Source organism: Astyanax mexicanus, chromosome 20, assembly GCF_023375975.1.
Source record: "Astyanax mexicanus isolate ESR-SI-001 chromosome 20, AstMex3_surface, whole genome shotgun sequence".
Classification (NCBI taxonomy): Eukaryota; Metazoa; Chordata; class Actinopteri; order Characiformes; family Acestrorhamphidae; genus Astyanax; species Astyanax mexicanus.
In genome coordinates, this window is record NC_064427.1 from 33648823 (window position 1) to 33665557 (window position 16735).

At 37.9% G+C, this 16735-nt stretch overlaps 1 protein-coding gene across 1 annotated transcript in view; it reads right to left on the reverse strand.

Moving 5' to 3' along the window:
• robo3 (roundabout, axon guidance receptor, homolog 3 (Drosophila)) overlaps window positions 1-16735 on the reverse strand; it is a 207592-nt gene that overhangs the window by 190660 nt on the left and 197 nt on the right. Inside the window, exon 1 of the mRNA XM_022681365.2 lies at window positions 16288-16735. This exon is cut by the window's right edge and continues 197 nt beyond it. Within this exon, the coding sequence (XP_022537086.2) occupies window positions 16288-16438 (151 nt within the window). The 5' untranslated portion in view covers window positions 16439-16735. The remainder of the gene's footprint in view (window positions 1-16287) is intronic.

A 16735-nucleotide genomic window follows, 5' to 3' on the forward strand; every position in this document is an offset into this window, starting at 1 on the left:
GCACTGATGTTATTATGCACTATATACAGTATATACTTTATAAAGCTACGTTATAAAGCAGGAGTACATGATTTCATAAAGTTGATTGTCAAAGATATTTATCATAAGAACACAGTAGAACTTGATGCCATTATGTGCTAGGACTGCATGACTTAATACAGCTGTGTGCCATAAGATCACAGAATACATGGGTTATAAAACTTTAAAAAGCAGGACTTCATAAAGCTCTTTGTCATAAGAACACAGTTTACATTGATGACATTATGCGCTATAACACTTTTTAAAGCCAGAGTAATGTAACTTCATAAAGCTGTATAAGAACACAATAGATGCTGATGTCAAAGTTAAATATAACACTTTATGAACAGGTCTACATGACTTCATAAAGCTGTGTGTCATAAGAACACAGTAAATATTGAAGTCATAATGCAGTATAACATTTTATAAAGCAGGAATGTATGACTTTATAAAGCTAAGTGTCATAAGAACACAGTAGATACTGGTGTAATAGTGCACTATAACACTTTATATAGCAGGAATACATGACGTCATAAAGCTGTGTGTCATAAAAACACAGTAGACAGTAATGTAATTATGCACTAAAACACTTAATACAGCATGGCTACACGAATTCAAAAAGCTGTGTGACATAGGAACACAGTACACACTAAGGACATAATGCACTATAACACTTTTTAAAGTAGGACTACATGACTTCAAAAAGCTGTGTGAGACATAAGAAGACACTATACACTGATTTCATAATGTGCCGCAATATTTAATGAAGCCAGAGTAATGAGACATTATACAGCTGTGTATCATAATAACACAGTAGAACTGAAGTTATAATGAACTACAGTATACCACTCTGTAAAGTCTTAAAACAGGACTTGATAAAGCTGAGTGTCATAAGAAGACAATCGACACTGACTTCTTAATGTGCTATAACACTTTATAAATCAAGAGTTAATGTCTATTTAAAGGTGTGTGTGATAAGAAGACAATAGGCACTGATGTAATAATGTTCTATAAACCTATATAAAGCAGGAATACATGACGTCATACAGATGTGTTTCATAAGAGGACAGTACACAATGTTATAAACAGTCCTTTAAGGTACACAGACATTTTATAATTATAGCAAAGATCCATTTAATCAAGCAAAGAACCATTTAAAGACTTTATGGTTCCATATACTGCAAAGTCATTGCTCTTGCAAAATAACTATTAAAGCACATTCTTTTAAGGATGTAACATTAGGCAGTATTATAACTGTTCTAATAACAGAAAGTTGGGACACATATCTGCAGATATTTATAGTGTCAAATTTTCTATTATCTTTAAAATACATTCCTCATGTGTATGAATCCAATCCTGATTATCTTTATATACACCCCCCTCCCCCTCCACTGGAGGAGACGTACATTAATCTCAATCAACAGCAGAATAAACTCCTCTGTTAATATGTTAGCAAGCCTAGCCCAAGGATCATTCCATATTCCAATTTGAAATCCCAAATTGAATTACCGAAGCTGTACGGCTGTCATATAGCGTGATATGATCATCGACGGCTCTGAATAAATCCCGCTGCCTCTCAGTCACGCCCCTTTCCAATCTGCAGCGACCAAAATCCTCTGAGTAATTGAGGAAGTTGAGGAGATATGTAATCTGCATATGCATGGGAACACCTTTGGGTTGCCAAGTCTTCCGAGAGGCCCCCTTTTGCTCAGCCCGTCAAATTCACACATGCAGATGCGGACTGCAGGTCGATTTCTATGCATATTTTGTTATGTACATAATTCTGCATATCATTCTGAATGGAAGGCTGTTAGAGCTGTAGATTAGCTTGTCAATGACAGTAGGGAGTTATTAGAAGTTTGATGGGTTTGTATATGTGTGTGTACATATGTGTGATGATAGGTTTGCTGCTGTTTGTAGGACACGACACAGAGGTGTAAAGGATTGGGCAGTGTGTCAGAGATGATGAAAGGTGTGTGTGTGTGTGTGTGTGTGTGTGTGTGTGTGTGTGTGCTTGGTGTGTGAGCAGGTGTAAGGAGTTACTGAAGAGTGGAGCGTTTGTTTGTGTGTGGTACTGGAGAGGTATAGGTGTAGAGGCTTGGTAAGAGTGTGTTTGTCTGTGTATGTGTGAGAGGAGAAGGTGGTATGTGTGGGAGGTGTGTGTGTGTGTGTGTGTGTGATTGTAAGTGACACTAGAGAGGTATAGAGAGAATCAGTAAGTGTGTCCACATGTCTGATTAAGCTGGAGAAGAGCTCATCTTTGTGACCAGCAGCAGAAATGACAGTCATCTGCTGCTGCACACACATCTACACTCAATCTGTATTCATAGACTGCCACTCCAGAGTTGAGGAGGATCAGGCAGAGATCCTGAGATAATGCGAGAGGGAGAGATGGAAGGATGGATGGATGGATGGATGGATAAATAAAAAGGAGGCATCTGTGGAAGGATTGAAAGACAGATAGACAGGTAAATGGATGGATAGAGGAATAGACAGCTGGACAGACGTACGAAAGGAAGGATGGGGAGAAGGGTTGATGTTCATGTGGATAAATGGATGAATGGAAAGGTATTAATTGATACATTGATGAAAGTTTGATTTACACATTGACAGATGTAGGGTTGTAGGAATGTGTGGATAAATAGAAGGAGTAATGAATGAAAGGACTGATAGATTCATAGACAAATTAATAGTTAGATGGACAGACGGACAGACATATGGATGGAAAGATAGATGAAATGACTGATGTGCAGAGGGACAGATGTATCAATGATGGAAGAATTAATTGATACATAAATGAAGGATTGATAAACACAATGAATTAATAGATATATGAACATTACAATACATAAACAGAAGTATGGATGATAAATCAACATATATAAGGAGAGATGAATGGATGAATTGATGGACAAATGCACGAACGGAAGGATTGCTTAGATAGAGGGAATGAATAGAGGAATTAGATCATTATAGACATGATTAATGCATGTATAGAGAGATGCATGTATAGATTAATAGAAGGAAGGATGAAAGACCAATGTATAGATAGACAGACAAATGGATGGATTGATGGATGGATGGATGGATGGATGAAAGGACTGAGGAACAGGTGGATCCAAAGATGTATTAGATTGAGAGAGATAAAAAAGGTGGAGAGACACACATACAAATGGACAGAAAGATAACCTACATCATGTGGATACTGGTAACTGTACATTTACACATCCTTCTGAATGTATGAATTATTCATCATATATGAATATGAAGCGAATATCATATGTACATCAATAGAAGGCCGCTCTTATAATCCAGATCTGACTGAAATATGAAAGTCCCTCAGGACTGCCATCCCCTAGTGGAGAATATCAAATATTCTCTTTTTTTTCCATTTTCCTACAGAGTCTGACCAACACAGCATAGGAATGGTCAGTTCTAGTCATGGGTCGATAATGGGTTAACTTAACAAATCTCAGGGCATCTTTAAGATACAGTACAGTACAGTCTGTGTGTTTAATGACTGTATGTAGTGGTCATTAACTTGGGCAACAGGTGGGGCTACCTTGCATTCGTAACTATTCATGTTATTATAATTAAATACATTTAGCTTTGCTTAAAAAGACTCCCCACAGATTGATTAATAATACATGTCTAAGCCTGCCATAAGAGAAGAAATAAGGGGCCTATAGAGACAAACAGACAGACAGACTAACAGGCAGACAGACAGATACAATGATCTGAAGAGGGGACAGCACACTAAAACTTTTTCCTTTTGAAAATGCCATTGTAGTCTGTGTGTTTGTACATTTCCTCATCTGCCCTCAGAGCAGAAGCTCATTAATTGGACCAAACACGAACAGAATTTCTCACTGTGATTTCCCCAAAACAACAAGCTTCGTTATAGAGAGTTAACAAGCAGTTACTGAGTAACTGACAGTTCATCCTGCTCTCCAGTGACAAGCTTTTGAGCACAATTACGCTGACAAACATGTGAAAAACATCTTTTAAAACAAAGAAAAACACAAGAAAAGATAATATATGAAATGTATCATATGTAGATAAAGGATAAATGAATGAGTTCCACTAGCAAGCAGTTTTATATATTGTTGTTTTATACATTTATGCTGTCATGCAAAAACCTTGTCGCTCTTTATGGGTAAAAGAATTTTCAGTAGAAGTGAAAAAAATATTTTAAGTAATTGATCCATTTATCTCGAAATTCTGAAGCACTGTAAATAAAAACAGCCAGATTTAAATGATATAAAAAATGGAGATAAATCACACAGAGAGGGTTTTTCATCCACCAAGTTTATGTGCATTTTAATAATGCGCATAAAAACTCTAAATGATGAATGCAAAAACGTAAAAAGAGCATCCAAATATTGTAAATATGATTTTTACATTAGGAACAGGTGTTAACGTTAGAATATTGCTAAAGCCAAATTGTGAAAAAACTGATGGACAAGGGTTTTAAAAAAACAATGATATATTTAGCTGTAAAAGCACCTCTGGCTTGTATAGTACAATATACTGTTCCTTAATTTAATTCCTACAGATGGTCCGATCATGAGACATAGCTTTTAAAGGTTACTTTAGACATTCATAACTTTTGAACATTCAAACGAAGTATCGTTCTGACGGGTGAGAGCACGCAAGGATCAGTCCTTGGACCTCTTCTCTTCATCATATATATACTTCCCCTTGGACGTATATTGCGTCACTTCAACATTAATTTCCACTGCTATGCGGACGATACCCAAATTTACATCAATACCAGTTCAATCAATAATCCACCCACTGCACATATAGAAAGCTGTCTAACTGAGATCAAAAGCTGGATGAAGCAAAACTTCCTCATGCTAAATGACAATAAGACTGAACTCATACTGATTGGCACTAAGTCGGTCCTTAACCACACTCCCCCTCTCTCCCTCAAAATTGGTGACATACAGCTCTCACCATCTGCACTGGTTCGAAATTTGGGTGTCGTCCTCGACTCCACTCTTTCATTCACAGCACATGTAAGCACTGTCGTAAAAACAGCCTTCTTCCATCTGCCCAACATAGCTAAGATTAGACGATCCCTCTCTCAATCAGCTGCTGAGCTCCTCATTCACGCATTCATCTCCAGCAGGGTAGACTACTGCAACGCCCTATTGGCTGGCATTACCTCTTCTTCTGTCCACAAACTCCAAATGATTCAAAACTCTGCTGCTCGGTTGCTCACCTACACTCGCACTCACAATCACATCACACCTGTTCTTCAAGATCTTCACTGGCTTCCTGTTAAACACCGGATTCACTTTAAGATTCTCCTACTTACCTATAAAGCCTTAAATAACCTGGCACCTCCCTATCTCTCTGACCTTCTTCATCCCTACAAACCTTCCCACTCTCTCAGATCCTCTACTGCTGGGCTTCTAAATGTCCCGTCATCCAATCGTCGTAGTTTCGGTGATCGGGCTTTCTCCAGGATCGCTCCCCGACTATGGAATTCTCTTCCAACTGCAGTTAAGCTATCTCCCACTCTTCCCATATTTAAATCAAATCTTAAAACTCATCTATTCTCTCTTGCTTATGGTCTCTCTTCTGCTTAACATTATGTTTGATCTCACATACTATAGTACTGCTGAGTTGGAGCTCCACTGTAAATGTTGTACCTGTATTGTCTGTGTATTGTATATCTGTATCTTTGTACCAATAATTGTAAGCGTCTTTGGGTTTTAGAAAAGCGCTATATAAAAATAAAGTATTATTATTATTATTATTCTGAACTGATGAAGCTACAGTAAACTCATCTGAAAATTGGCTCTGCACTGCTCTTTTAGAACTGTCTGGTGTGTTTGCACTCCCAGATGTTGATAATGTTTTTTAGAAAATATCAGATTCTGATTCATAAACTGTATTAGCACTGTATGGATCGGTACAGCTCTTTAAATATGACACTCTGTCACTTTAAGCTTGGGCATCTTGGCCCATAGGGAGCAGTGAAGCCAGTGAGATGGCTCAGACGATGAGACAGAGGCCCACTTGACCCCTAGAAGCACAGTAACACACCCATTAGCACTGCAGGATTAGAACACCACCCCATTACCCCCCGATAACAACATAGCCAATTAGAGAACACGGGATTAGGCACCCACTGTGGGAGGGATTAATGGGGAAAAAAGCTGAAAAAAGGTTTTCTGTGCATAGTGGTAATTTATTATACACTACACATCCCTGCTGTCTTTCACACAGACATTAATGTTTTGTCAAAATGCTCTAAAATGAAAGCGTGTTATTACAGTAATCCTAAGCAATATTATGCATTACTTATTATACTTTAATACTATTATCACTTGCTAATCACTACTATGAATGTAAATGATATTTCTTTGACAGGTGCTGCAGTTTGGGCTCATTAGTGGGCTAACTTCAGGAATATTAAACAGAGGTAATTAAACATGAATATCTTAATTAAAGGGTACAATTATTTTTATTTAACAATTACAACATTGCTATTCAGTTCATGCAGACCACAAATTAAAATTGATGTGATGTCATTCATAGCAAATATGTCCTATAATTATCCTACGTTAAAGTTATAAGAAGAGTTTCAGTCTTTATTGTTTTTAATACATGTATACGAATCCTGTATTCATATTCATAAATACACTTATAATGCATTAAATAACACCTACTACTATGCTATGGTAACATTTTCCATAAATGACTTGTCTACAAAACTCACTAACACATTACAGTGCACTCATGTCCCATGTTTATTAAGCATCAAGCTGTGCTAAGGCTATATACAAACATATAGGTTGAAATGTTTGTATACAGGTGCTGGTCAACGAATTAGAATAATTTGAAATAGTGCATTCATGAAATTCTTTGAATGCATTTTTTGTGCAGAAAGCAAATCAGGTGTTCACCGCACCTGTCCTACTCATTAGACTAATCACAGAACTCGTTACCTGGAAAAAAATTTGCTCAGCTGAGCTTTCCAAAAGGCCCATTTAGGCCATTTAACTGTGACACTGTTGTTTTATTGAATTAGAATAATGGAGAAACTGTTTCATTGAATTAGAATAAATGCTCGAATTTTTGTTTTCTGTGAAGAGTGTTCACTGTGCAGTATAAAGTCAGGGTTGAGTAGAATTTCTAAGTTGTAAAATCAATCATTGGTAAGCAGCGCGACCTCTCAACCGGAATAGTGGCTCAAATTCAAGCCCTTCGCCAACAAGGCTAGACCCAAACTAAAATTGCTGAGCAGCTCGGCATCAGCCAGTCTTCCGTCTGCAAAGCTCTCAAGAAAAACTGCAGCAAGCGCACCAACTGTTCCGGCGTCCCAAAAACTTCTGCTCGCGACAACAAGCAGCTGAGAAAGATCGCAGTCAGCAACCAGTTCAAGTCCACTTCCGAGCTCACCAACTTGTGGAACAAGCAGACCGGCGCTGACGTCTCCAGATCAACCACTTACCGTCGTCTGCGCGAACTCGGCTTCAAATCTCGTGTTGCAGCAGTAAAACCGATGCTGAACAAGAAACAAATTGAGAAACGCTGAAGTGGGCCAAAGAACACGGCGAGTGGACTGCTGAAGACTGGCAGAAAGTGGTCTTCAGTGACGAATCACGCTTCTGCATCTCCTTCGGTGACCAAGGTCCTCGTGTCTGGCGTCGTGGTGGCGAAACCTACAACCACGAGTGCGTGAAAAGATCCGTCAAGTTTCCCCAGAGCGTTATGGTCTGGGGATGCATGTCCGCTCGAGGTGTAGGGAAACTCTGCTTCCTCAAGAAGACTGTCAATGCTGCCGTATATCAAGATGTTCTGGAAACGTTCCTGATTCCGACTGTTGAGGAACAGTTCGGCGAAGAAGACTTCATATTTCAACAGGATCTTGCACCGGCTCATGCGGCAAAGTCGACCAAAGATTGGTTCACTAAAAAACAGCTTGAAGTTTTGGCATGGCCGGCCAACTCGCCTGACCTCAATGTCATTGAAAACCTTTGGGCCATCGTCAAGCGGAAAATTCGCGACAGAAAGCCTACTACGCTGGACCAACTGAAGCAGAACATCACCACTGCCTGGGAAGCTGTGAGTGCGGAAACTTGCGACAAGCTGGTCAAATCGATGCCGCGGAGACTTCAGGCAGTCATACAAGCCAAGGGGGCAGCCACAAAATACTGAGAAAGTGATGATTGTAATTATAGTAAAAATTATTCTAATTCAATGAAACGGTTTCTCCATTATTCTAATTCAATAAAACAACAGTGTCACAGTTAAATGGCCTAAATGGGCCTTTTGGAAAGCTTAGCTGAGCAAATGTTTTTCCAGGTAACGAGTTCTGTGATTAGTCTAACGAGTAGGACAGGTGCGGTGAACACTTGATTTGCTTTCTGCACAAAAAATGCATTCAAAGAATTTCATGATTGCACTATTTCAAATTATTCTAATTCGTTGACCAGCACCTGTACACATTTATGCAACTATTTATAGTATATTCCCATGATAGACATCTGTCACTTTACTTAAAGTGTACAATGAAATGTTATAATACATTAGAAAAGTATATGTTATTACTATAACTATAACATAACTATAATTTATGAGTGGTTAAAAGTAATGATAGCATGGCTTAATGTGTGTTTATAGCTTTGTTGAGGTTTTTGGTTTTAACATACTGAATAACATCTTATAAAAACAGAAGATCATGCATTATGAACACAAAACATAAGGCACTATAAACATGGTTATAATGTGTTATACATTCGTTTGCATGAGATTATGAGCATGTTTATAGAGTCTAACAGACATGACATTGATAGATCATTTTACTATTACCAAGTATTAGAAGTACTTACATACATAACATTCATAATATCTTATAAAGTATGAGATGTCATAGACAGTCTTCAAAATGCCTTATATCAATATGTGCAAAGCTCTTATGAACAGAATATATAATAAAATATTTAATTTCAATCATAATAGGCTATAGATTTATACTTTTTAATATGCTATTTATGTCACTATTAAGTACTTATGTTATTATACTAGCCATTAAAAGGTATTATGTATGTTATACAACCCATATTTTCTTTTTAATGAGACACAATACAGAAGATCACAACACAATCACAACATTTTTTTACATTTATTTACATTACTTATATATCTAATTCTTAAAAGTACAGTAACAAAAACAGTCGCTTTAACCTTAAGGCATTACATCACACACACACACACATTAACATACCAGGCTTGTTAACCCACAACATGCCGCAGGACCCCTACAGCTCTGACCTCAGGTGCAGGGCTGTGGGTCATGTGACCAAACTAATTTGTTGTTACTATTCATTGTGGATTCATGAATTCATATTCACTGTCACATTAGGCATAGAAATAAGCTGTCATCACAGTGGAACCAAATTTGATTTTCTAGAGGTAAGTCAATTACAGTTCTGTATGCACCGAGGCCACATACACACACATACACACACACACACAGACACATAAAGAGCTGAAGGTTTATAGGCTTTGTCCTCTTAGTGCGAATAAGATGACAGGGAAAGTCAAGTAAGCGTATAAAGCCAGCAAAATGCATACACAAAGGCAAACTAAAACAATAGCCTGTTCAGTCTAAGAGAGAGTTCAGTATAGTATATACAGGTCTGTCCTCTAAAATTTAGCCTTGGTTTAAGGGCCTTAAAATATGTTTATCCTTAAAGATCATTGAGTAAATGTAACCCAAATCTAATCCTTTTCTGCCATATGTGACACAGATGTGTTATCAATATGAAAAGCAAAAAAGCACATTTCATATGACATTTTTAACTCTGATTTGTGCCACTTTTTATATGTGGTATTGAAAGATAATACCTATCTGATACATAGTAGCATTTACAATCACATGGCAAAAGTCATGAGACAGCAGTCTGTGAATTGAGTCTGTGAAGTGTTACATCATGGAATGGCTTGGTAGCCCCCACATCTGTATACATTATGAGTTGTTATCATGTGATTAAGGCTGAACCCTGGCCAAAGTGCTCATGGCAAGCCGACATCAATTATTGGAGTTGAAGCGAGGACTGATTGTGTGCCAGATGGATGGGATGGTCCATTTCCATTTTTTTTTTCATGTCATTGAAGGCATTACCACCCAAAGTGGATAGCACAGTGTTATTTAGCTACCATGGACCATGGTACACTGCAAAGGTCCTGGGACATGGTTCTAGTTCTTGTCCAGTGACTTTTAGCATGTCATTGTATGTACAGCTAGTTTAAAAAAAATAATGTTGTATTAAAGAAGACAGAAGAAAATCAAAAGACAACATTAAAAAGAAGAATGCAATAAACCACCAAAAAGCCCAACAATGAAAGTATTTTCAATAAGAGTTTTTTAGATAAGGATTAAATCAGTCTAAATTAGTCTTTTACTACACAGGATTTTGAATGGAGATTTTCCATTGAAAGGAAACATAGTTTATGACACTATAATACATTTTAAACTTCTTCTTAAAATAACTCAAGGAAGAAACACATCTGGTACTGATAGAAAATACTGTTCCAGGGCCTTGGGCCCTCCACTGGGAGACCCCACTATATATAATCTATATGTTGTCTACGAGAAAATGCGAAATAACACCATGTCCCGATCGTTTCCCTCAACAAGTGATCCATAACTATAGAGATGGTCATTATTCCAAATCTGAAGTTATTCTAGCAAAGGCCTTGAGAAATGCGACCCATCTGAACCAAAGAAATGGAATTTCCTCTAAATCATTCTAACCGGCTCCTTGAAGCGAAAAACATGAGCGTGGGTGAAACTATAGATTAACCACATAATCCCCACGAGAGCGCTGTGGACTCGGCCTGTGTAAATTCACTTCTATTTCCTCTATTAGTTATTGGGCAATATTGATTTTCTCCACCTTCGATTTGCTCCGGCGGGACTCCAGAAGGCACAGCCATTCTGTTGCAGTGCTGAGGCTACAGAAATAGATATGTGTCTGTGATTGAGCCTGTTGTGCTATAGATTGCTTTAGATAGAATGGGTAGAAAGACAGAGTGGAAGAAAAACAGTGGAGAGGCTCAGGAACAACAGCAGAGATACAGAAACACAAAAACAAGACAAGAACCGAAAGACTATTCCAGGCTCAGAGACACAGGAGAAGAAATGAGAAGCTTTGAAAGATCAGGACCCGTGACGATACCTCCACTTTTTACAGAGTGCAGCATTCAGCGAATTCCTCCTGCTGCTCTGGGCTTTTCGTCCAGACAGTGTAAAGATTTTCTGTCACCTGAACAGTCTGTCCATGTTCTTCCATACTTCCCTTACTAGACCTTTGTCCTTTATCGGACACAAACGCAAAAAAAACTTCCCAAGAAAGAAAATGCATTGTAGTACTACAGTATTACACAAGTATACATACAGTATATAGACAGGGTTTTTTTTTTAACAGTGAAGAGCAGAGAAGAAGCAATTTGGCTGCATTCACATTACCTGGCTAAAGTGACTCAAATCTGATTTGTTGGCATGTGACATGAATGTGAAAAGCCTGACAACATCAGAAAATCCCAGTGTTGTGCCAAGTGCCAAATTCTGAATTCTGACCCGCCGCCAGAATTTACCCTCCCTCCCTATGTCACCCAGCAATATGGGCACAACTGATTACACTCACAATTCCTGTTCTATCTGTTAGTATGGATTAGTATGACCATCATAGATACAAAGTAGATGAGTAGAATCAGTAGATTATAAACAATGACATCTTGGAAAAATATTTTTGTTTCTTTAAAAAACGTTCAGGTAGTGGTTTATTATCATTTTCGTAAATGTGATGCATGGGTTTGGTAAATAAATGTAAAAGGTCTACCCTAATTACATTTATTCTTAGAACCATATGTCTAACTGTGAACTGAGAACTAGTTAGGAACCTTCCTATTTTTACAATCATTTGACAACATTTACTTTACTTTGCATTTATTCACACTGCACAAAATCCTTCTGTTAAAAAGAAAAATGTACCAGTAATTTCATCATCTGGAAAATTTCGATATTTTACATTTTACCTTATTTTACATACTGTGGACTAATTGTATAATTAAATGAAGTAATGGCTACCTAATGCAAGCTCATAGCAGTTATCAAAGACCCAAAAACTTACTTCTAAGACATTAATTAGACATTATGCATCACTTTTTACAGCATACCTGAACTTTAGCTACTACTCCAACATGTCGTAAACCAGCTAGCTACTCAGCTATGCTATCCAAACAGTTCAACTAGCTAGGTAACTAACTGCTCTGTGGCTAGCCAGCTAATATAGGTTAGCAAGCCAGTTAGCTAACTGCTTTGTAGGCAGATGACAGCCTTGAAAACTGTATATAAAAAAAATTCACATCTTGACACGAACTTTAGCAACTACTTTAAATGTTGAAATTAGCTTGCCAACTAGCTAGCTAGCTAACTTAACTAATATTAATGCCTACTGGTATACATAGCTATTCTAGCTTGCTAGTGTTAGCTACATTAGACCTATAATAACAATGAAACGTTAAGTAAGTTATCGAAAATATGAAGTAATGTGATATTATGTTAATATATATTTACCAGAGAAGTAAAAATTCACAACTCACCATCTAGTTACGACTCCAGAGATAACTGATAAAGGAGGAAATGTGCTTATTTATGCCTATTATAACCCATAAGTTGCTTCACGAAAAAGGACTTTTTACATTAAGCAAGAACACAGGACTGATACTCTTACTGTTTTGTACTCTTTACAGATATTTGCACACAGAAAAGTACAAACCCTAGTGCACAACTACTTATAACTGCCTAAAGAGAATATCAAGCAATGGTCTTTAACTTTACTTAACTTAGTTAGTTAACTTAGTAATGTGATGAGTGAATGTCCTCCAAAAGATTAAGAAACTCCACAGTTAATGAAGGTTCTATACATTAAGGTTCATGCACATTCTCTAAAAGCTTCTGGAAACAGAGTTAACCCATCTGTAGTTTAAGGGAATCTACTGTCATATAAAAAATAGCTACTAGTAAAAGAAGAAACACACAATTTAAAGCTGTTTACACTGCTGTCACTTTGGTCTTATTTGTAGTAAGTACATCAGTGCCATGTTTATTACTGTCAGAAACTTGAGTGTTTCTGAACTGCCCTCCAGTGGACATATTGTGTACAGCATCCATGCCAATGTAAAGTATGCATAGACATGTGCAGGTAATGATGGTTGTAACGTTTAAAATGGATGTTAAATGGATTTTTATATGTATATAGTCTAAAACAATTTTTAAAAAAAAGCTGCTGAAAGGTGTTCTTGATTGGAAAAGTACCAATAATAAGTTAAGGTTCTTGAAAATAAAAAAACATAAAAACATCCCCCAAAATATAGCAATTGATTAATTGTTATATTATTGTACAGTATAGTGTATAGTGTATAGTGTATTGTACAGTGATTTGCTGAAATGGGTATTTTCATCTGTGGCTACACACAGACACACAGCAGTGACAGTAGCCATACAGCTGGGGAGGGGATTCATTAGGCTCCCAGCATGTTCAAACACACACACACACAAACGCACACACACAAACAGCAGCCGGAACAAAGACTTCAGTTACAATACACACACGGCATGAGACAGAATTATCCTTCCCATCCATCAGCTGAAGCGGAGGCGATGCCTTGAGCACTGGCCAAGTGTGTGTGTTTGTGTGTACGGTACAGCCAGTCTCCATCACAGCTCTGTAAGTAGTGTAATATATGAGAAACAGTGGGAGTGCACACACACACACACACACACACACACACAAACACACACATACACACATGCACACAGTGTGAGCAGAGATCTGCAATAGGTGTGTTAGAGTTGCCAACATTATCAATACTCCACTGCAGAGATAAGCTGCTTATCTGAGCTGCATTTCAAAAGCAAATTTACCTCCTACCAGCTCATCCCCTTTCTCTCTCTCCCTCCCTCCCTTCCTCCCTCTCTCTCTCTCTCTCTCCCTACACTAACCTCTATTAGTCCTAACAGGACAGGACAGAGTCTGAAAGTGTGCGCTGAAACCGGCCAGGGGGTCCGCAGAGCCCAGAAATACATTAGACTACAGCAAATACAGATAAGAGACAGATGTGGAATACATTCAGGAAAAAAAATAGAAATAGAGAGAGGACAAGCAGGATAGAAAGAAAAGGAAAATAAATAAATAAAGAAAGAAATAAAGAAAAAGAAAGAAAGAAATACTTAGAACAAGTGAGGTAGAAATAGCAGGAGAAAGAAAGAAAGAAAGAAAGAAAGAAAGAAAGAAAGAAAGAAAGAAAGAAAAAGGGGACAGAGGGAATATAAGAAAAGAGAGAGAGAAAGGGAGAGAGAGAGAGAGTGAGTGAGAGAGAAAGAGAACAGGGGGATAGGAAGAACAGAAAGAAAGAAAGAAAAGGTGAGAACAAGTGAGATAGAAATAAAAGGAGAAAGAAAGAAGGTAAGAAAAAAGGACAGAATGAATGTCAGAATGAACAAATACTGATGTGAAGAAAGAGTGAAAAGGAATAAAGAGAAAGAAAAGAGTACTTTTAGTAGGTATAGAAAGAAAAAATGAAGAAAAGAGAACAAAAGATGGAAAGACTTTTTAGAGAGAGAAGGAAGATATGAGGAAAAGATAACAGAAGAAAGAAGGAAGAATTAAAGAAAAAGAAAGAAGGGATGACACAAGAACGAATAGTAAGTGTAGACTATTTAAGACAATAGTATATGAAAAATAGTATAATAAACACTCACTGTCAGTCCAAACACATTGCTTATGTGTGTGTGTGTGTGTGTGTGTGTGTGTGTGTGTGTGTGTGTGTGTGCGTGCGTGCGTGTGTGTGTGTGTGTGCGTGCGTGTGTGTGTGTGTGTGTGTGTGCGTGTGTGTGTGTGCGTGCGTGTGTGTGTGTGTGTGTGTGCGTGTATTGTATCAGCAGTCAGAGATAAAGCCAGTGTGTGTGAGAGCACAGGAGCTCATAACCTTGAGCACTCCAGTCTGAGAGCTGTTGTGAGTTTGGGACCATGTGCTATTGATCGAAACAGTGTGACATACATGAAAGCTCATTAAACACAGGCATCAAGGTGAAATAACCTCCTCCCAGAGTTACCTACACACACGCATCTGCACACACACACACACACTTACACTTAAACACACACACACTCACACACTGCTCTGTCATTATCCCGTCTGAGGATGGGGACACAGCAGGAGCTTCCTTTTGCACACTGCTTAACTGCTGGCTGGCACACAAACACACGCACAAACATACACACACACACACACAAAACTGTGCTCAAGGGATGGTGGAGAAGAACACAGTTAAGAATCTGTGGAAATCTGCTTGCTGTTAAAGATATTAAATTAATGCTGAAAATTAATAATTCACCTGATTAGACTAAGCTTCAGAAAAGTTTACATTTTACTTTATGATAACTTTAATACCACTTTACTAACAGAAGCAAATCTAATACCTCTTGGAACTAAAGCCTCAGCACTGCCACTAGTCTATATATCATTATTGATATATCAATATTTATATATCGAAGCTGTCCAGCAAAAAAACTTTTTTCTCAATTTTTAGCTGTTTCTTCCTTTTTTAACATTTTAAATCTGACAGTCCAGATTTAGTCAATCTGGTGTTTCTTTTTCTAACTATGCGACAATTTCATGATTAATAGAACAATAGGAAAGCTTAAAATTGAGTTAATCTTTTTACAGAGACTTACATTAAAAAGTTAAGATGGTTGAGGGTTTTTAACTGTGAAGTTGACATTTTGGGGGATACTAGGTAGGTTTGCACATGTCAGCGAAAATATGTAAAAAAGTTCTGCTCTGATTGGCCCACTTGTACTGTCTCTTATTTTAAAAGCCTAGAATTAAAACCCTTTAATATTTCAGTGTGAACCTGGTAGATGCTATAACCTGCATGTGAACGCATTGGTTCTTGTAAATTCATAAAAATAAATAAACTGGGACATTTTTGAGGCGTAGTGTCTGTAAAATGGACCCTTTATAGACATGCAAACAAATAAAAAAAAATGGTCTCTTATTTGTTTCCAGAGCTTTGTATGTATACATATCAGTTGGGTATTAGAAAACAAACTCTACAGCACTACTGCTGAAGCACCAACATTTGCCAAAACTCACCATGCATGTCTCATAGTTACGCCCCCTACTATATCCACACCGTTTACCATGCTTAACATCCCACTGATAAAGTGCTGTACTCACCATTGAAGCCAGTAAAGTTGGCCCAGTCAAGCAGCGAGCCGTTGTAAGAGGGGCTGGAGACGTTGTAGAGCAGGTCGGTGCCGTTCGAATCGCGCAGCGTATCGGTGAACAGATTCATCTGCAGCAGCGTTTTGATCAGGTACCGCAGCATCTTGGCAGTCCGAGGGAGCCTGCCCCTCTCTCTCCCCCTTTCTCCCTATCTAATGTCCTGGCCACTCTATCACCCTCTGGCTCTGTTTCTCCTGGTGACAGAGAAAGTATGACCAATAGTGGCAGATGTCTCTGAATGTAGGATTTTTCTTTATATTCAGACTCTGGTGTCCCTCAAGTCCCTCATTTAGGATCAATTCAGTTTTGGAAAATGTTGAAAAAAATGAGGAAAAATATCCAAAATGTCCAAATGAAGGAGCTGGGATGCAAATAAAAACTTTTCTCATTAGCTGTCCAA